Source organism: Raphanus sativus, unplaced genomic scaffold, assembly GCF_000801105.2.
Source record: "Raphanus sativus cultivar WK10039 unplaced genomic scaffold, ASM80110v3 Scaffold0831, whole genome shotgun sequence".
NCBI classification, from domain to species: Eukaryota; Viridiplantae; Streptophyta; class Magnoliopsida; order Brassicales; family Brassicaceae; genus Raphanus; species Raphanus sativus.
The window spans coordinates 4010-26625 of NW_026616146.1; the positions used below are offsets into that span (position 1 = coordinate 4010).

Here is a 22616-nt window from a genome sequence, read left to right on the forward strand (position 1 = left end):
ATAATATTACAGAAATGTGGTGATATTATTTTCTGTTTACTTTCGGATCAACATATTTTAGTTTTCTATTTTTGATTCACAATGGCAGTTTAAGATTAAATAAGAAATTTTAGTTTTCTCTTTATGATTCACAATGACAATTATTCACTGTAAATCATCTATATATTATAATGTATATATATATATATAGACAATGCCCGTGCGTAGCACGGGAAATATACTAGTTTATAACTAATTTCCCCAATTAATAAAAAGATAACATTAATTCGCTCCACCAAATAAAAATTAATAAACTATGAACAAAGAAAAAAAAATCATGAATGCATTATTACTCATCATCTTCCTCTTCTTCTTCTTCTTCCTGCAGATCTGAGAGAGCAAAACAACTCATAGACTTCAATGCTCTGTTCTTGAACGATGGTCTCCTTGCAACAACAACTCCTCCTCTCTCTTCATCGCTCAGATCTCCATCGTCTCCCTCTTCCTCATCGTCGTCATTATCATCTTCATGAACAGGCAAAAGAGGCATAGACTTAGGGTTCTGCCATGAGTAGAACGACTTTCTTGCCAACTTGTTGTAGATCTGTAACCTTCTTTTCTTATTCAATGGATTCTCTTGCTTCGGCACTTCTTTCACACTCCCTATCTCTCCTAAGTTCCCAAACGATTTTGATTTCCCTTTGTAATGACTCGATAAACCTCTTCTTGATTTAAAATCAAGAACTCTAATAAGTTTTTTTTTATTCACTAACATTTTTAGTTTTAAAATAAAATGAAACTTACTTGCTTGGGAGAGAATCTTCGAGAGAGCTCAATGAAGCTAACCCTAGCTCTTCATCGTTGTCTTCTTCGCTTTCTTCGTCTTCTTCACTATCTCCCGGAGTTCCGATCGATGAAGAACTTTCCGACGAGTAATCCACCGTCCGTCCTGACCATACTCCGCTTCCCACACGGCTTAAACCGCCTCCCTCATCGTTTAGCGTATCAACGGAATAGGAGGAGGAGGAGGTCTTCTCCGTCGCCGGTAGATCGCTTTCTATTAAGAACGTTGTTCCTCCTCCTGCCATCACCTTATCTTCAGATCAGCAGATCAGGAGTCTCTTACAGGTTTGGTCGGATTCACGGTGTGAAGATCTTCACTTCTAAGTTTCTGTCTCAACAACTTCTTGGTCGGATCATCAAATCAATTCACAGACTCGTAGAATAGTATGAATAGCCGAGAGAGAGAGAGAGAGAGAGGATAAGGTTTTTATTTACTTAAAACTTTAGTCGAAGGAAAGAAGATAAAGACGATAACTGTATAATATATAGTATTGTAAGATTATATTATACAAAACAACTGTAGATTAATGCCTCTTGGTCCAAGTCATTTTGTCGTTTTGGTAAAATGGTTCCCACTGATATAATATAAAGTTATAAAAGAGAGAGAGAGAGAGGATACATGGCATACATACAGTCCCTGTTCAAAAACGCCGCCTAGGCGGCCGCCTGGGCGCTATTCGGTGGGTGGCCGCGGCGAGTTGGGCCAAATCGGTGAATCCAGGCGTTGACCCGCGTTTGACCGCCTAGTTTCCGCGTTGACCGCCTAATTCCCGCCTAATCCCGCGTTGACCGCCTAAGTTTTTTTTTTTTTTTTTTTTTTTTTTAAATAAGATTAATTATTTTTACTCATTATTAACAAATTTATATAATTATTGATTACTAAATAGTTACAATTAGTTATCTAACCCAAAACAAACACATATATACTACATTAGGGATTTTCTCGTATCAAACACGCCCAAATCTAAATGTTCGATAAATTGAAAGGAGATCGTTTCAAAAAATTATCTAAAAAATTATAAAATTATGTATAAGAACTTGTGTCATCATGTTTAAAATTAACTAAACATATTATAAATATATTAAATTGTATTTAAAACTAGGCCCCGCGTAATCTCCGAGTACTCCCCGATTTTTCGGTAACTCGGTAGGCCCGGACTCGCCGCCCGACTAGCGCCTAGCGTAGTTTAGAACAGGGCATACAGTATAAGAGTTTTATTTACGCAGAAAACCCTCCCATTATTTAATATTATTAAAACAATCTAAAAGAGTGGTTGAGTTGGTCACAACTCAACTAAGATAAACAAGGAAAAGAATAATTCCTTGTGCGAGTATTTGAACATGTATTGCATACATATCATATATCAATTCAACTGAAATTATTATCCAACATTTTATTTAAGTAAATTATTATACAACAATATAAACTAATCTTGTGGAGCTTTAACGTTTTGTTTTCTTTCTTTTCGAAATAAAATATTCTCGCTTACAACAGTATACATACTTGAATCTTTTTATTAATGTCAAAATCTATATACGTAAAGACTGACCCTACACAAAATTTAGATCTATTTATGGTAAGATGCCAATATGAGGCATCACCCTTGGGATATTCATATCGTTTTGGAGAAAAACGTGGTTAGTACTAGTTAAAAGTGATAGGTAAAAATCAGAGCAGGGGGGACCAATGAAATGAGGTTGAGGTATAGAGAAGACTAGAGCATCTTAATATTATATCTTTCTTAATTTTAATTTTAGTTCTAATTCTTAAGCTTTTTTTCTCTCGTTGGCCGAGAATCACCTGAGTCCACACGTCTATCTCTCTTATTATCGATTTAACTTTTGATTTTCTTTTTGTATATCTTAAACTTTTTATTTTAGGAATCAAATGTTAACTTTTTATTATTAAAGAGAAAAAAAGAGAAGGCGTATTGGTTTGGATGGCTAAACTTTATGGAAAGGTTAACTATCATGCATCCACCCAGAATCTCATGTTCTATGTATACTAAATTCTACCTATTAATTATATGAAATCGAAACAACTTATTTTTTAATGAATGATCTTAAGATTTGCAAATCAATTAGATTGAAAATTCAAATCTATGTGATGGCCAGATTAAACTATAGACCAAAACTAAAAACAATAGTCTTTTTCATTTATAGCACACAGACCAATTATTGTTCTTAAGCTCAATAAACCAATTAATAACACACCAACACCAGAAGTTAGAATAAAAATAAAGAAAATAATAATGGCCTTTGTGTACCAAGCCATATCATAGGGAAATGTTCCGAAGCTAATATAGTTGTGGCCTAGTGGATGTTGGATTATGATGTGTGCTTATCAAAAGTGAGATCATTTGACTTATTGTAGAAAATTTTTATACAGTATAAACTATAATGTTATTAACTGGGGATGAATGAGAGTACAGAAGAGTCAGAAGTACTAATGGAGGAGTAATGGTAGGTAATGAGGGTTTTGTTTCAACTTTATTTGAAAACTAATTATAAACGCAGTGTTTTCAACATAGATTTCGTATAAATTTATGGATAAGTATTTACTAATACTAGATGCATTTCAGAATGCTATAATTTTGTAAACAAATTAACCAAGTTCATTGTAATACTGTTGTTTAGAAAGGTCAGTTGATAAAAATAAAAAGAAAGAAAAAAAAGAAAGGTCAGTTGATAAAGACAACTAAGAATTCATCTCGAATTCGAATCTGCCAATTAGAATTGAGAGCAAGTAGCATAATCACCAAGACACCGATACAGCGGTTGACTCATGGCCAGCAACTAAAATTCTCTTGCAATTATCCACCACAAAACGTTAATAGGCTGACTTGTCCCACAAGTTACCATCGCAGCTACGCATTGCCCCATCTACTCATCTAGTATCAACTGAAATAGATCCTTCTTGTGAGCTTCCACACATTCATTATCCCTCTCCTTCACCGTTTCCAATATCAAAGATTCCAAAGCCTTCTGAAGCTCATCAGTATTCACATCACCATGCTTCTTACTCCCAAACACCATTTCACTAGCCACCAGACTCAAATTATATTACAAACTTTTGCATGGATTCAGTGGCGGACGGAGAGCATAACGTACGGGGCACGTACCACCAACTAACTTTTAATTTTTCTTTAACAAATGCTATAAAATGTATTAAGTGCCCCCAATTCAAAAATAAAATACAGTGGAAAATTGTTTGTGCCCCCTATTAAATTTACTTCTGCATCAGCCCCTGCATGGATTGAAGAAGAAGTAAAAGTATTAAGGGTAAGACTCACGTGAGGCCATTTAATCTGAAGAGGAAGCTGCGTTCGAGTTATTGCGGTTGAAAGATCGTTAATCATAGAGATGATCTTTTTTTCCTTTGAAGAAAGAGCTCCCGAAGCAAACCATAGAGATGACATCAGCCGAGACATCCTTAAGGTCTTCGTCTACTCTTATCTCACACCCTATTTTCCCTCCTCTTTCCATCATCTCTTCCCATTTGCTCAACATTAGCATAACGGATTCCACCATCGAACCAATTATTCCCTTTACCAATCACAACAACAAATTTTACATTTGAAAAAGTAAACATTCTTAATCCAAAAGGTAACACTGTACACGTTTATTAAAAAAAAGAAGAAGATAAAAGTAAGACCTTGATTTTGTCGTGGGTAAACTCATGGGTCATGATACGACGCTGATGTGCCAAATGAGGACCATCAGAGGTGATAACGCCATTGCCAAGAATAGGCTCAAGGCGTTTGGTGACGTGAGTAATTCTGCCAAGGTTAAGTGTGTTGGTTTGGGTAAGCTCCTTCACCATTTCCGGGTGATTTATGTATAGGTGCTGTTTTAATCCCGTCAAGTATGTGTAGACTCTCCCTTCGTTATTATACGTTTTATAAATTAACTCAAAAGTACAGATAGATAGTTGATGCGTAAATAAATCAAACCAAACCAAAATCAAACTATCAAAATCAAAGCTAGTCCAATCCAAATTTTCAAAACCCAAATCACAATTGGTGTTTGTATCAAATTATAGCCAGAGTAAATTTTATACGTGGGCCATGTTTCTGTAAATGATTTATTCATTGGCTTATAGAATAAGCATTCTCTTTTGTGTGGTTAATATATGGTATATGGGATTGTGTTGTTGCTTTTGTTGGTGACTCTCTGATCTTGTAAGTTTGGATCAATGAATTATATGTTTTCGAGGAAAAATGGTGCATGATATAATTGCATAGGTACTGTGTTTTATCCAATGTTTTAAGACTCTATAAACTGAATAAAACTGAATAACTAAACATATGTAAATATTAGAAAATATAAGCAAAATAAGAGCAGAAATATCAATTAGAATAAATTAAAGCAGTATATAAATACGCTTAAAAGGTTGAATAGCTCTTTTGGATAATATCAAAAATATATGTTAGTTGCATCTGTATTAATTCGATAATCCACCAGTTTTCTATATATGTTTTATTTTATTTTTAACATATATTAATAGATTAAACAAGCGAGTTGCTAATATGAAAAAAAATAGCAGTAAAACAATGTGCTAGTCAAACTACTTTCAACATCAAAGATGGCCATTTGCTTCAGTACTCTTGCACATTCTCATTTACTTTCTATCTTTTTACCAAAAAATAGTATAGTTTAGTTGATATGTACAACTTCATGAGTTAATCTCTAATGTCTAATGAATTGATCATTAACAAATTACAATTAACAAGGATTTTGATGAAACAAGAACACAAGAACACTCTGGTTCTTAAACACAAAAACAAGTTAACCGCAAGTGTTCTCTTCTTTTTCATTTATAACATCAACTGACCTTAAATACAACAGAGATAAACTAACTAATACGTGAATGTGGGCAAACTAACACATCCATTTATTAAAGAAACATAATGAAAAAGAAAACATAACCTAGGTCTTCTTGGAGAGGGCCAGTTCATCTTCCAAATTGTTGATCCTCAGGTTCACTCAAGCCCTGGCGCTGGCACGGACACCATCTCCATCACCATCACCGGGACTATAGTAGTCATCTGCCTCCTCATCATCAAAAACTTGCATGTGTAGGCTATGCAAAAGCCTACACAAGACGCAAGAAACAAGATCAAGATTATCAACCAGAACAACTTGGTACTGATATGATCCTCATAGCTAGATCCCATTGAAAGGTTTAGAAATAGAGAGTTAAAGATGATAAAAACAGAGAAAAGGTGAGAAAAACAAAGAAATTGGGATGAAAATTATGGGTATAAAAAGAGGTAACAAAGATGATGTTTCGTTAAATGTTAGCATTTTTGCGAATGCTAAACTAATGCTAAAATGTTGAATTCAAGTTTATGAATGGTAAATTTAGTTGCATATCATTTATTTTGATGATTATGGATCATACAATAATAGTTAATAGGAAGACCATGACAACGTTAATAAGCAGATCGAGATAGGGAAAGAGAGAAATGTAGTCACAGCGGATGATATCATCACTAGAGTAGTGTTTAGAGTTAGCCATTGTTTGTGATTTAATTCTTTTCATCAAACCTAGAACATTAATTATCCACCAAATGAACTAGGCCATTTCCACCATGAAACTCCCCATTATCTTTTTATTTTTAAGTGACAATTTTTTATGTTGCCAACAGTTTTCTGTAAGATTAAAAAGTATGTTGAAGTGATCGCTGATGCCTGATGCCATATGATAATTGACGGGCACATTAGTTTGAGAACTTCAGTTTGTAATGTTAAAACAAAAGAACTGCAATTTTAATTAGTTAGAGAAGTAGCTTTTGGCATGTTTATATCCTTGAATTTAATAAAATCTGGTAAGTTTCATACAAAAATCTTCAGTGATGTATTATCACATTAAGAGTATGCATTATTTTTATGTGATGAATTTGTAATAAAAATCATGGTCCTTTTATTCAAATACCACTAATATGAACTATGTGGGTTTAAAGCAAATATTTGGCAAAAATATGTAAAAAAATTAGGAAGACATTAGCAATTTATGTTAAATTTTTTAGAAAGAATGAAATATTTGTTAAAAATAACAAAATGATAATGTGAGAAATAAGAAAAGACCGAAGAAGATGCATAATATATGTTGAAAAAATAAATGTGATAATTACATATATAATTATACAAACATTTCTTATTCATCAGTTAATTTTATATCAAATTTATAGAAACTTTGCCACTGAGAATTATGAAGGGTTTATTAGGAGGAGACTGGTTTCTAAATATTTCTAAAATTTTTCAGAATCCACTATTATTGGTAATGTATTCTTAAATTCTTCTAAATAAAATTCATTGTTATTGGTTAATGGATTTTTTAAATCAGTATATTTTTTATTTTCTAGTTCTATTATACTCATATAACAAAACTTTCAAAAATAAAGGATATACATGAATTCTCATAATTATTCTTTTAAAACAGCAACATGATCTATTTATATAGGTTTGATCCAATTATTTTAATACAACTATTAAACCTCTTATTAATCATTTAAAAATATTTTACATAAATATGATTACAAATAAAAGTACAAATATGATCAAAAACACAAGTATAAAAATTCAGTTTCTAAAAAAAATGTAAAACAAAAAATATACCTGTCTTTTTGAAAAGCAGATAAAAATCTAATTTATGTTTAAAGATACACACACATTCAAGCAAAACAAAAAATATGGAGATATGGAAATATACTATTATAACTTAAATGAGATGATAGATAAAATAATATGATGACATAAAGTGACTTAAAAATATTTTTTTTGGTCCACTGATCATGAATAGAAAACATAAAATATAATTTGAGTTTAGTAAAAGAAATATTTGGCTTGTATTATTATTAAGACGTTACTAGATTTTAATCGCGCTTTGCAAGCGCATAATATTTTACGATAAAAATCTCACTAATAATTTAACGTTTGTTAATTTGAAAGAGTTTGTGTATTTGAAATATTTTTGCATTAAATTAGTGCTTTTAAATTCTATTCTAAAGTGTGGTTAAACCGGTTAATCCGATGATCCGATAATTCGATTTAGGTTTTTTAAAATATCCATATTTTGAAACAAAATTACTAAAACCTAAGACTAATCGATTGAAACGATAGATAACCGAAATGTAATCTAATTTGATTTAAGTTTTTATAGTTTCATAATTTGTCTCTTTTTAATCCAAGTTTTAAAGTTCATTGTTTTTTAATTTATGAAATTGTGACATTTCTAAAAAATTTGATAGAGAAAATGGAAGATATAAAATTAATTGAAAACTATATATATGCCGTAATCATATTACTCATTTTTATATATCTGAATTAATTTATTAGATTTTTTGTGTAGTATAAATATGCCGTAATCATATTACTCATTTTCAATTAATTTTATATCTTCCATTTTCTATATCAAAAAGGAAGATATAAAATTACATTTATCTGAATCCAATCAGCGACTAAACATTATTCCGGAATATTTAATATTTTATCAAAAAAAACATTATTCCAGAAATAAATACTACAAAAACCTTTCAATCATTAATTAATTAATTAAATTAACAGATTATTTAATTTACATTTTGTAGTATTTATTTCAAGTACCCGCTTCCGGCCCGGTTTATTATATCCAAAATTTCGGCCGTTAATTACATAAAAACGTCAGTAGCGTACTTGGAAAATCATGGTGTTTTGTTAACGAAGGTGAGTGGTTCGAATCCTACAATTATTTATATGTTGTAACTGTGTCTTAGTTGTAATGAATTGGCCAATAATTATGATTTTGCTTCCAGCCCAAATTTTCTACGGACCGGTACTGTACATTGCCATTAAAGATCGACGGTGGAGGACCCTTTACGCCTTGCTTCCTTAGACATCTCCGCATCCTCCACGGCTCCACCGTATGCATGATACCCCACGCCGATGATTCCAACCACAACTATCAACAAAGAAACTCTCCATTTTATACACCACTTATAGTGATAAGGAAGTATTAAATTATTATTTTTCAATTTTAATTGTTATTTACTTCCTTTTTAATTAATATTTATTTCCGAATACCACAATATGTTTTACAAACATTTATTAAAATAGTTTAATACTTCCTTATCACTATAAGGAAGTATTTGGTGATTTGTATTAAAATAACAAATACATTGTTATTCAAAAATTTTAAATCCATTGTTATTGAACTTGATATTTTGTAAAGTACTCTGAAATACACTACTATTTAAAATGTATTTGTTATTCAAAAATTTTAAATCCATTGTTATTGAACTTGATATTTTGTAAAGTACTCTGAAATACACTACTATTTGAAATATTTTTAATTGTGGAGTTTTGAAGTCTTTGGATGATTTGAGGGTGTTTGGGTGGAGTTTCTTAGTTAAAAAAATAAAATTCTAAATCTCATTATTTTAGATGATATTCTAAAGTAGTTTAACAAAATTCACTTAAATATCTGCAACTTATTAAAATCATCTAAAATTCCATTAAAAATCAAATCACATCACATGTTAAATTGAATACATCCCAATAACAATAGTTGTCAGTCAAACAAATGTTTGTCAGGGAAAATGTTTGTCAGTGGAGTCGGTTGCACTTGCATTGTTATCTTCTGTTTGTAATACTTGACCCAAAAGTATTTTTAAAGTTTTGGCCCATAAAAATAAGTCTTATAAGACCCTGTCCGCTCAACCCACATATTACTTAGTACGGCCCAGTCTAGTTTTTACTGAACTTTATATTTTAAAGCCCAACAAGCCGAACAAGATAGTATAGTTACCTATAAGTATATTTTAGTGGCACAAATATTTAGATTTTGGGTAAGATATTCTGACTCATAGATAACTGAATGTCACAGATATTTAACTGGACAGAGCTATTCTGACTCGGATGTATTGATTCTGGGAGAGAGATAGTCTGAGTCAGATATCTTTGACACTGACACGGATTCTAGGAGAGAGATAGTCTGACTCAGATATCTTTGACACTGACACGGATTCTGATAAGAAAACAATATATATATATATATAATATTATTTTTACTTTTGAAAAAAAAATATTTGAGTGGTTTATTATTAGATAGGCATCTGCGAAATATTTGGGCTCGTATTAAATGGCATTTTAATTTCGAAACTTTTTTTTTGAACTTTAATTTTGAAACTTATAATGTAAACTAGTGTTTTCCTGCAGTAAAGAATTTTTTAAATCTAATTTATATTTAAAAATAAATTTTATTAAATATTATGGATTTTACTATTTTCTTACTAATATTTAATATATATTTGATATATTAAATCAATTTGTATAAAACTAATAAAAATAATTTAAAATTGTATTATAAAAGATTTAGCCTAAAAATATTTATTAAATTTGTTAATATATAATAAACTAATAATCTTACGATTAGATATTTAATTTTTAATTTTTTTTTGAAATTTTTGAAAGTTTTAGTAATTCAAATCATATAATTATACAAAATAATAATATTTTGAAATTTGAAATGTTATATATGAATATATTTATTTTATAGATGATGTATGAGTTATTACCATATTTTAAAAAATTTACCAAAAAAATATCAATATTAAATGTAATATATGAATTGTTACCATATTCTAATAAGTTTGCCAAAAATATAAATCAACATTAAATGAAATTATCTATGTCATATTTTTCAGAAACCATATCATCAATATTAGTAGCAATATCATATTTATTTTGTGAAATTGATTGTAAAGAGAAAATGTGGCAAAATTGTTTCGCAAATATAATCTAGGGATTGATCAATAGCTAAGCTAAGGGTTGATTCATCACTTAAAATTTTTTTTAGTATATTGATTCCAAGATTTGGACAAGTATTATGCCATGTTCGGAACTATGCTACCCGCTAGTTAGTTGGGCGGCAACTCCATGACTATCGAATTACAAAAATTTAGGAATTAATTAGGGTATACGAGAAGATTAGTTTAATTATTATCTACTCTATTAAAATAGAGTCATTATTTTTATCTACTATAAAAGAGTCTATGTTAGACCAGATCTAGATTATTAATATTCTGAACATATTGTGAACAAAATAGTGGGATATTAAATAACAAATGAAATATTTTTACTTAGATAATTAAAATGCTCCCCCCTGGTATATAGGACATTTGTTTATATTTAAACACTAGGGTCGGCCCGTCCTACGGGCGGAAAATTACAATAAAAATTATTTTTTATTAATTTATATACATTAAAAATATTATAACCAAACAAATAAGAAAGAATTATGAATAAAAAAATTATCTCTCAGTTTTAAATTTCTACTAAAATTGACATACATTATATATTATAACAACAATAAAACAACCCTATTACTCTAACCAATTCACCAATAAAACAAATTAATTACAATAATCACAATGGTTGTAACATAACCGGGTAAAATTAAATTTTACGTATTACGCAATCGACATTTATATCTTATATTTTAATTTAATCAAACATATTATAAAAATAGTATTTGGATTGAATTGATAAAACAAATATAACTTAAATTTGAATCCGCGTTTTAACGCGGGTTAGCTTCTAGTCTATATTATTAAAAGAGGAACATTCTGAAAAAATCTACCATAAAAAGTTGTTTGGCCTATCAATTTATTAATTATTAGTCCGACAATTGTTACATTACTCCATTCGCTAATTCAAAATACAACAAACTATATATGTGTATGCACAAACGTAACGGGCCTCATATTAACTGATTTGTATCGTCTGAACCAAACAAATATCCAACCCAATTTGCATAACCGATTACAACAATTTGTTTTTTTATAATTTAGACTTCTTAGTTTTGTTACATTTTAAAACCACACCAATTTGGAGAAGTTGTTTGGAACTATTCATTTTTAGTTTAACGTATTAAATACAATAAATATTATAACTGATCCCATTTATAGCAACAATTAAATTATGTTACATTTTAGTAAATTCACATTTATTTCACTTAAATGTATTTACAAAAGATCATGATTTTATAAACGTCTTACATAAACTATATCAAATGTTTCAAATGTTATTTACATGACTATATAAAATCTATGCAGGGTTTTTTAATAAGTATTATACATTAACTTCTACATAATGCTATTTGTTTAATATTAAAATTTTATTTATAAGAATAATGTTCTGTTTTTGGAAACATTATATATTATGCTAACTTATGTAATTTTCATTGAATTCAAATTTAAAAAATGAACATACTATTATTTATACTAGAATATTTATCACTTATATATTTTGATTTTAAACGGATAATATTTTAGGTTTATTTTTATAATATTTTATTTTATTTTCGTGATTACATTCCAATGAAATGAATATCTCTTTAAAACATATTTAAAAATATGAACTAATAAAACAACAAAAACAATAGATAAATAACAACCGATATTTAAAAAAAAAATTATCCTAAGTTTTGGTAATTATAGTACCTCACCAAATTATTATAAATAGATATTCATACATGAAATTTGAAATCTCATACTTTGAAAATAAGAGTAACAAATGATAAAATATAAAAAATCAATTGTTAAAATATGAAATAAATAATAAAAGTAATTTTAAATCAATTAGTAATAAATCAAAAACAAACCCGCGCTATAAGCGCGGGTCAAAATCTAGTTTTATTTATTATAATATAATATTTTGAAATAAAAATATAACATAAAGTATTAGAATGTAGTACAAAAGTTTATTTTTGTATGTTAATTTAGCAGAGGTGAATATCATTTTTTTTTTTTTATTAAAGAGAGAGATAAAATCCTCTGTCATCTCTCTAGAACAACCCAGCCGTGAATAGTGCTTTCCGGCCGACGGTGTGGACTCCCATAGCCACCGTCGGTCCGGTACTTCAGTTTTCTTTTATTTTTCGGTGTATAGCGTCAGGGAAGGCAGGATCGTGGTCTTCCGTTTTCTTTTCTCTGTTTAAAAACTGACTCCGGGAGGTGGAGGCTCGCTCAGCTCCCCCGTCTCCGGCTTATGCTTCTGGGGGGCGGAGGCTTATAAAGCTCCGCGTCGCCGGCTCATGCTTCTGGGGGGCGGAGGCTTATAAAGCTCCGCGTCGCCGGCTCTCAACCCATCGGTTTGATTGGGTTTTGGTTACGATCTGGCTCGTTCGGTGTGACTCGGAATCCGTCTGGTCTTCGATTTGACGGCGTGGCTCGTGTTGGAAGAGATCTCGACAGGCGATGAAGCTCTCCAATGATGGTGCTACGGCGATGAAGACGGCGGTGGTAGTGGCGGGATTTAGTCTCGCGAGGATTTGAGGATACGGAGGAGATCTCGGCTAGGCTGATTGATGCTCTCCGTCTTTCGACTCTCCGGTGGTGGAGATTTGGGAAGCACCGCTTGTCTCCGGCGCGGAACTGTTCGTTTCCGGCATAATCTTTCGGAGCGGTGTTTGGTTTCGGTTCGGTGACACGTGTTGAGCCTCGCTGTTGAGGGCGTAACACGTGGTTTCTTGTGTTTCAACATAGACCCGCGGTTGTCGGGTGGTTTACTGTTTGGACCCGGTTTTCTTTGTGTTGGGTCCCTTTCGGTTTGGATCTTTTGGGCCTTGTTTTGTTGTATTTCGTTTATAGGCTTCGGCCTTTTAATAAAATATCTTTAGATGGAAAAAAAATATCATTTTTTATTACAAATATGTTAATATATACGACAATATATGATTTAGAATCAAAACAAGTTGTGGTCTGTTGTGTTTGAGGTTTTCAATGTTGTATAAGGTACAGGGGTCGATGATTCAGAAGGTCATATTTAATTTTAGAAAAGAATATTTTAAAACACATAATGGAACACACAATCTTACATCAGTTAAATATATGGAGGGAGGCTAATGAAAATGCTAAGTAGTCAGTCACTCAGAGTTGCCTTCTTAACTTGCAACTAGGTTTCAATTACAGACCCACTGTTAGTCCAATAGTTCAAATTTGTTTGGGTTTTAGGCGGCTAAAAATCGGTTTAAAACCAATTAGTCTATTAATTAACCGATTAGAATTAGTCAACCAAATAGTTGAGCTGCATCGTTTGTAGTCCATGTGGTTAACCCCAGAGCACTTAGCCGGGCAATTAATCGTCTAGATGTTCGTGTTTTAGAATATGGGTCTTATGATATTTGTGTGCCATAAGCGAATAATTGGAGAAAAGGTTATTTGTATATATTTATTGCAATATTTAATATTAATAAAACTACTAGATTCTTTAGATCTTAAGCATACCTTACTAGATAAGTGAGATTAGTTGTGTAGCTGAGCTTAGCAGTTGTTAGAGATAATCTTGATTTAGGGTATTCTTTTAAAAATAAGCTTGTTTCTTGATTCGCAAGTGATCTTACTAAATAAGAGAGATTAGACTTCTTTGATGGGATCATTTTTACTTGTTTCTGTATCATTGTTACTTTGTTACAAAAAAAAAATTCTTTAAATTAATATGAGAGAAAAAAAAGAGTTTTACCGTTTTGAGGTTTGGAATTGTTTTTGCGTCAGGAATGCCATTCTTTCACGAACTCAAGATTTCATCTCGAATTCGATACTGCCAACTAGGGTTGAGCGCATGTAGCATAGTTCACAAAGACACGGATACAGCGGTTGACTTATGGTCAGCCACTAAGATGCTCTTGCAATTATCCACCACAAAACCTTTATAGGCTGACTCGTCCCACAAGTTACCATCACAGCTACGCATTGCCCCCTCTAATATCAACTGCAATAGATCCGTCTTGTGAGCTTCCACACATTTAACTTCCCTCTCCTTCACCATTTCCCATATCGAAGATTCCAAAGCCTTCTCAAGCTCATCAGTATTCACATTACTCCCAAACACCATTAGCAACCAGACTCAAATTATATTACACGCTCCTGCACGGATTGAACTTGAAGTAAAACTATTAAGGATAAGACTCACGTGAGGCCATTTAATCTGAAGAGGAAGCTGCGTCGAGTTACTGCGGTTGAAAGATCGTTAATCATAGAGAGGAACTTTTTTCCTTTGTAGAAAGAGTTCCCAGAGCAAACCTTAGAGATGACATCAGCCAAGACATCCGTATACTTTTATTATAAAATTATAATTTATAAGAAAATTGATTTTTTTCATTTTCTTCTACTTTACATTTAACATTTTATTTATTGATACACATATAAATTTTTTTTTAAATGTTTCAAGATAATGAGGTCAAGCCGGCTCTGTTGGTAGGTACTACAAACGAATATCCGGGCTTCTTTTTCTAAACTGGAAGGACTTGAAGAAGGCTGTTAGGAATTTATCGATCTTTTGATTGCTTAACGACACAAGATTTTTAACCCAGTTCCCTTGCGGTACCTCTGGGGTGGGAACCGTCTCCCACAACATCCACTATCAATCAAAGGGTTTACACAAACGCTCTAAGCGCTCAATAGAAAGACACAACAAAGAATTAGAGAGATCAAAGAAACTCTATCCCGAAGCGACATGACTCGAACAATGTCTCTTGTCCTTAGTTTCTTCTCTACCCCGATCTCTCTCTAGCTCTCTCTCCTTTTTGGTCTTGTGTTTCGGATGATCTCCCTTTGTATAAGCACGTCTATATATATACTAAACAGTTCTATGTATTTTTCCTAATACCATAGGAATCTTATCTAACTGTTTTCCTTATTTGCATGAGGTTTCATCCACCGTCGTAAAGCATAACCGACTTGTACCAGCATGGGCTTTGCTGGATCCTTTTGGTGATACGGGCTTTATCTTCAAGATTGGAACTGGGTCAGGTTATAAATAATTAAGGCCCATTAACACTACAAACTCCACCTTGGGCTTGATTCTTTCTCACCTTACTTCTCCTTTTTCGTTGAAATCAACGACATCTTTCTCCTTCCATTGATCTGCTTCCCTGTTCACACCATCACACCTCTGTAACTATGGCGATGAACCTTTGTTTCACTGTTCATGTGAAAGCTCGCATAGTTCGTGGACAATCATTGATCTTCAGTCCCTACGCTCGTGTTCCAAGTGACGTGAACTGATTCAACTTCCAAAGACTTCATCTTGCTCGTAACCATCATTGTGACCGTTTCTGGTTCCTCACTGCACAAGATCCACCCTCCATACCGAAGATTACGATTCTTCAGTAATGTGAATTTTGTTTTGCCAGAATCAAGCTGATCAATCTCGCCGGAGTTCTGCAGTTTCCGGTAAGACTTCTCTGATGCTTGATTTTATTTGTAAGAGCTCTTGACAGTGACAATCTTCAGTGATTGCAATGTTCTCAGATCAATTTTTCCAAGTATATCCAGCGACCATTTGATCCTCCTTTGCTTTCTTGTGTTTGTGTTCCTCAGCTTGCTCCACCTCGAACTGAAACCTATTGGTCTCCTCTTCTTGTTCGACGGAGATGCGTTATCGACAATCTGTTATGCGTCCTCACCTGCAACTGAAACTCCTTGTCTCGCCCTTTGATACTCTCTTTGATAGTGAAGTTTTAATGCAATTCTGAAAGAATCCTTGCATCTTCTGGCATACTCCTCCAATGCCACCGACCCTTTGTAGTCTCAGGTATACTTCTAAACTCTTTCTCATCTTTAATGATGAATTTAGCTTGCCCCCTTTCTGAGAACCAGATACTATGCGAACTGCTAAAATTCACTTTTTTTTTTTTTTTACAGCTTCTCCGACGAACCACTGCGTCTCCTCAGTTGTGCTGATAACTCCATGTAAACCCTTTTAACAGCTATCAGCCCTTATTCCTTTTGATTCTCAGGGCCGTAAAATCATAATTTTTGATTTCATGATTTCTATTCCACACAGCAGCTCCTCTTCCGTTACTGTATGTCGTTCTTATTTCCATGAGATTCCTCCTGCGACAGTCTTGATGATTTCCTTCCTACCAGTTCTAGCCTTCATAGAATCTTCGTTGATCAGTCGAAGTTCATGTGTTGCTAGACAATCTCAGACCTCATCGCAGCATGAACATCAAGCATGTGTTCTCCTCTTTGATGATCTTAGGTAAACCTTTTATGACCTGCACATCTCTGTCTCTGTTATTTTTTTTTTCTTTCCAGAACCATAACTTGAACTTGAAATCATTACAGATTTCCAAGAGGAGCTCTGAGTTCAATCTTCCACAGTGCTCCTTTTCTCTCACTGCTTCAGCTCCACCTTAAAAGCTATTGTTCATGACCATTTGTTGTTACGTTGATATCGTCTACTCCGGAGTACTCCTCTGATATCAATTATTTTCACGCCTAGCTGCTTTTAATGAACAAAATAACTCCTCTCCTGCTCCTTGAGACTTTAAGGTAACTCCTTTACCCCTGCAAGACTTACTTCTTGCCTTTTGATTCAAGAACATTCACTAAAGAACTAACTTGTCTTCTCTTGAATCTTTCTATCAATAGCTCCACCTGGAATCGATGTCTATACACCCGACCCGACTACTGATTCACTTGAGACTTCAGGGACTATTTTCTAGAAGCGAACTTGTTTCTCTTTCATTCTTCCTGAAACCGGATTCTCTTTGTCAACCTTTGATTCCTCTCATGCGCACTGAGCTTAGAATCAAACTCTTCCTTGAATCTTCTGAATGTTTAGCACCACTCTGCTAACTTCCTTTTAACTTGTCTCACGCCAACTGCTCCGGTGACGTTCTTGACACTTCTCTTTGTAACAGCTCACCTTAATATCACTTCTAGATCCCATGATATCCCTCCTAGCTGAAACACCATTCCTTGCTGCAATACTTGTTGTTTGTATTGCTAACACCCCAACGTTTACTGCCTGAATCACAACAGCCTTTGGACTTACCATCAGACTTCTTCTGATTTATCAATACCATATAACATGTCTTTGATATTAATACTTCCTCACGTGAGTTTCCCTTGTCCACCTTAAAGAATTTTTCCCGTTCTCTTCTTGTGATGCCAAAAGAAAACAACTATAACCATACTGTTTTCTTACTCTCCACGTAGCTTGTTAATTTATCCATGCAATCATCCTCCTTACTTGGATGCCTTTTAATTTTTTTTTTCTGTCTTGGAGACTTCCTCATGTTTTCAAAGTGATAGACTTAGACTAATACACCGTTAGTCTTCACCTCAATACTAGATGTCACAAAACTTTGACATCTCCTCCAGCAATGTGAACTTATACAATCTCTTGTACCGCTGTTTATAAAAAACAGGACACGCCGTCTAACTCCGTTGTTAGAAAGACTATCGACACAAAACCGATTGCATATTTCACTGCGAGATAACTTCTTAAGCATCAATCACCCAGAACATGCAGTCTCCTATTCCTTGCATGATAAATTCTGATATATAACTCCTTGATGATCTTCCTTGAATCCTTCATCATCTCCGTCAACTTTTTCTGACGTTTCCTGAAACACCGATGATCACGAAACACTACCATCTTTCTCAAGTTCTAGCATCATCTCCACCTTGATCTAAAATCCTTCGGTAGATCCTTGAACGCACTTTGTACCGCCATGAGTAATGGAACCCGCCGCCTAACTTCCAACCTTGTTAGGAAGACTTTCGATACCGACCTTGTTCAACTCCTTTGAGATGAGTGTTACTGCTTTGACGTCTTGTGCTTTTACCCTTTGATCTTTCAACCTTGAATGTTGGAGTCGATGGATCGCAGTTTCCTTGAAGAATTGATAGGTCCCTTTATCTTTCTTCTTTGCGATTCTTTTCAGACTCCTTGATTTCTTTAATACCCGCAATCAAAACCTGGATTGCTCTGATACCACTTGTTAGGAATTTATCGATCTTTTGATTGCTTAACGACACAAGATTTTTAACCCAGTTCCCTTGCGGTACCTCTGGGGTGGGAACCGTCTCCCACAACATCCACTATCAATCAAAGGGTTACAACAAACGCTCTAAGCGCTCAATAGAAAGACACAACAAAGAATAGAGAGATCAAAGAAACTCTATCCCGAAGCGACATGACTCGAACAATGTCTCTGTCCTTAGTTTTCTTCTGACCCCGATTCTCTCTAGTCTCTCTCTCCTTTTTGGTCTTGTGTTTCGGATGATCTCCCTTTGTATAAGCACGTCTATATATATACTAAACAGTTCTATTGTATTTTTTCCTAATACCATAGGAATCTTGTCTAACTGTTTTCCTTATTTGCATGAAGGTTGCATCCATCCACCGCGTCTGTAAGCATAACCGGCTCTTGTACCAGCATGGGCTTTGCTGGATCCTTTTGGTGATACGGGCTTTATCTTCAAGATTGGAACTGGGTCAGGTTAAAATAATTAAGGCCCATTAACACTACAAAGGCGATGATGATTGAGTTTGAAAATCTTGAATGATCCAGAGCGGATTGATATTGCCTGGAGAATAAAAGAAAGTGGAACCGAATTTGTGTCACGTACCTTTATTCCACATGAAGCTGCTGATGATGAAACGATGAAGAAGCTTGATACAAATGATGATTCTACGTTGGAGGCAAATCAAGTTGATGATAACGCTTCTGAATCAACTGAAGCAGAGCATTTGATTCAGGCTACAGAGGAGGTCGAAGAATCTCAGGTGATAGAAGAGATTCACGAGTTAAGTTGTTTGGTGCGGAAGTTGTGATTCATTAGAAGCTGCACAAATTGAGAGAAGGTGTATCTTACTTGTGAAAGACAAGGCCAAGATTTTTGATCAGGCCAAAAAGCACAATCTTACTGTGTGCATGCATACAAACTGTTTTTGATAAAATGCTTACTGGAAATTTGGAGGAGAAAAGCAAACATAGTATGCAGAGGAAAGTTCCAAAGTCCTGGAAATTCAAGTTCAAAAGGAAGAAAACAACGAGCGTCCAGTGTAGTTGATCGTTGTTTGAAGGTTACATGGAAGGAGGAATCAGGTGGTCATGTGATTTTCAACTCTTTGACGTTTTATCTCAGTAAAATCTGAAGAAGATGGTGCAAGGAGGAAATAACAAGCGTTGATGTAACTGGTGGGGAAGACTTCAAGTGGAACCGTTGGTCAATGTTGTTATACTACAGGAGTTACTAAGAAAAAGCCCAAGTGTGGAGCCAGAATTTAATGCAACAAAAGGAACCACTAGAGAATCTGAAGAATTAAGAGTGAAGACAGGTCTTTTGGAGACTTGGTTCAGTCATACACTGAATTTGCTAGTGATTTTTTGTTGTATGTTCATCATATAGTCTCTGTGAGAACTACAAAGGAGAGGAGAAAAGCGCTTTAAAATCATGGCATTTTTTGAGTCCTCACTACAAGAGTGGACGAAAGTAGGGAAGGATTACATTTTGTTATTTGCTGGACTAATATGCTGGACTAATCAAACAAAACAGAGACTACACACTGTGAAACACAACAACACACAGAAACACATAATTTATTTGGTTTTCTTCCACGCATCTCTCCAAATTGTTGCATCTCAGTTCATTCTTGAGCAGGAAGCTGAACCGTCACCATCTCTATCACTGGAACTACCGAAGTCCTCTCATTCTCTCTTCATCAGAAACCTGCATGTGTATACAAGGCAAAAGCCACCACATGCAGCACAGAACAAGAGAAAAACGATGAGCCAGAAGAGTTTTGACTGATTTGTTCCTCATCTTGATCTCCAACCACATTTTAAGAGTGAGAAGAAGTTCAAAGAAACAGAGAAACCTGTGAAGAAAATGAAGGAAAAGTGATGGGTATAAATACAAGAGAAGGAACATGTTCATTAACGTTTTACATTTTTGTTGATGAATCATGGACCATAGTCACGAGCGATGATATTATCACTAGAGTAGTGTTTAGAGTCAATCATTGTTTGTGATTTAATCCTTGCTGCATCACATTTAAATAACTCGGTATAACATAAATTATCCACCAACCGGTTTTGGCCATTTCCACCATCAAACTCTATATTTTCTTATCTTTAAATGGCTATAGGTCTAAACTCACATTTTTATTTATCTCCCTGCTGTTCTTGGCTCGACCACTTACCTTTTGACCAAAGAGATCTTAACCAATTACAATGATATAAAACATGATATATCTATAGGTAACGATCGATGAGTAATTTAATTTTGATTCAATAATTGTAAGATGCATACATGTCTAACCTATGTGTCTATCCATACAGACTATACAATCTGGCTCTTGATCGGTCCATACACTGAGATACATACGCATAATTCATCTATAGACTTTGACGAATATATCAAAATTTATGTTCAATCTTCTTCTTCTTTTTCTCTCTTGTCAAAATATTGAAAAGAAAGCATAATAAAAAGGTATCAATAATAGCATATGCATAACTAGTATAAACAATGGTTCATACACTAAGATACATACGCATAATTCATCTATTATGTTCAATCTCTCATCAAAAGAATGTAAAAAAGAAAGCATAACAAAAGATAATAATAATAAGCCAATTCTCAAAAAATAAAAGATAATAATATCAAGCATATGCAGAACTAGTATAAACTTATGGTTAATCATCTTTTTCTCTCTCTTGTCAACTGAATGTAAAAACAAAGCATTGTAAAATATTAGTATCAAATAACATATGCATAAGCATTATAAATTATGTTCGATCTTCTTCTTCCATCTCATGTAAATTGAATGTAAAAAGAAAGCATTATAACTAAAAATATAGTATCAAATAACATATGCATAAGAAGAATAAATTTATGTTTCGTGACATTTTTTTGCTGTCAACTATTTTTATGTAAGATAAAAAAGGTACGCTGGAAGCGTTTGCTGAAGCCATGATGATGCCGGGAACACTAGTTTGTAATGTTCAAACAATAAATAACTATCAATAAAAGATTTCATAATTTTTGTTTGTTAGTTTTTTAACACTAATTTGTTTGTTGTTTGTTAGAAATGTTTTTTCATAAATAAATTTGTTATTAACTAGAAATGTTGCTTTGGGATGTTTATATCCTTGATTTTCATAAAAAGTCTCAGTTTTGTATGATCGCATCAAAAGGTGCATTTTTATGTTAATGATTTTGTAAGAAAAATTCATGGTCCTTAAACTCAAATATCACTAACTATGTGGGCTTAAACTCAAAATGTTAGTTGATCTAGATGAGGCAAAGAAATGCAGTTAATTTGTTGATAAATATATTTACATATATAAGTCGTTGTATGAAAAATGAAATAAATGATATTAGTACAGTATAGAATGTGACTTTTTGATGTAGATAGGGAAGTTGATGTTCAGAATAGGGGACATAGGGAAGTTGATGTTGATGTTCCAAATATACACATAACAATTTTCCCAAAAAAAGAACATAGGGGACATAGGGAAGTTGATGTCAGAACATTAACTGAAAAGAACATATCCATTTCTTCTCGATCCTATGATGTTGACACCCCACCCGATCTTTCTGTGTATCCATTCGACTAAAAAAAGTAGATTAAGAAATCCTTTTAACAAAAGTTAGTGGAGACAAAAATAGATGTGTATAAGACAAATGAGAATTACTTTTTCGAAACCAAAGACAATTACTTGTTAAGTAATATTTCTACTTTAAAAAATTTAACCTAAAATGAAAAAAGTTTGGCCGCGACGTCACAAACGATATATGTGTGTAATATATATATGATTTGTTATTTGGTTAAGGATAGTATTTGGACTTCAACATTTGTAAAACCATGGTTAATTAGTTTGCTTGTTCCATAGTTTGACGTGGTTTATATCAAGATAATAAAATTAGATATACTAAGAAGTTATATTAATTGAAACATGATTGTCATTATCATAAGCACATAGAAGTATTAACTAGATGCATCGATAATCA

At 33.1% G+C, this 22616-nt stretch overlaps 2 protein-coding genes and 1 pseudogene across 5 annotated transcripts; 1 reads left to right on the plus strand and 2 right to left on the minus strand.

Annotated features, from left to right (window-relative positions):
- Positions 1-218: 218 nt before the first annotated feature.
- LOC130503141 (KID-containing protein 1-like) lies at positions 219-1285 on the minus strand. Of its 2 annotated transcripts, none has more exons than XM_056997790.1 (2): positions 784-1285; positions 219-704 (listed from the first exon to the last, which is right to left on the minus strand). In XM_056997790.1, exons 1-2 carry the CDS (start codon positions 1065-1067, stop codon positions 329-331), a joined length of 660 nt encoding a protein of 219 aa, XP_056853770.1. In that variant the 5' UTR covers positions 1068-1285; the 3' UTR covers positions 219-328. The 2 variants fall into 2 exon arrangements, with proteins under 2 accessions (XP_056853770.1, XP_056853771.1); XM_056997791.1 differs by having other exon boundaries at positions 219-701; positions 784-1278.
- A 2218-nt stretch (positions 1286-3503) lies between these two features.
- LOC108832264 (cytochrome P450 714A2-like) lies at positions 3504-14697 on the minus strand (annotated as a pseudogene).
- Positions 14698-15117: 420 nt separating this feature from the next.
- LOC108832266 (uncharacterized) lies at positions 15118-17417 on the plus strand. 3 transcript variants are annotated; one of them, XR_001946495.2, is made up of 6 exons: positions 15118-16037; positions 16185-16398; positions 16509-16556; positions 16651-16848; positions 16935-17141; positions 17241-17417. XR_001946495.2 is itself a non-coding variant. In XM_056997793.1 (5 exons), the coding sequence occupies exons 2-5, from the start codon at positions 16373-16375 to the stop codon at positions 17020-17022; spliced, it is 360 nt and encodes a 119-aa protein (XP_056853773.1). In that variant the 5' UTR covers positions 15118-16037; positions 16185-16372; the 3' UTR covers positions 17023-17417. The 3 variants fall into 3 exon arrangements, 1 of the variants encoding a protein (XP_056853773.1); XR_001946496.2 differs by having other exon boundaries at positions 16654-16848; XM_056997793.1 differs by having other exon boundaries at positions 16935-17417.
- The last annotated feature ends 5199 nt before the right edge of the window (positions 17418-22616 follow it).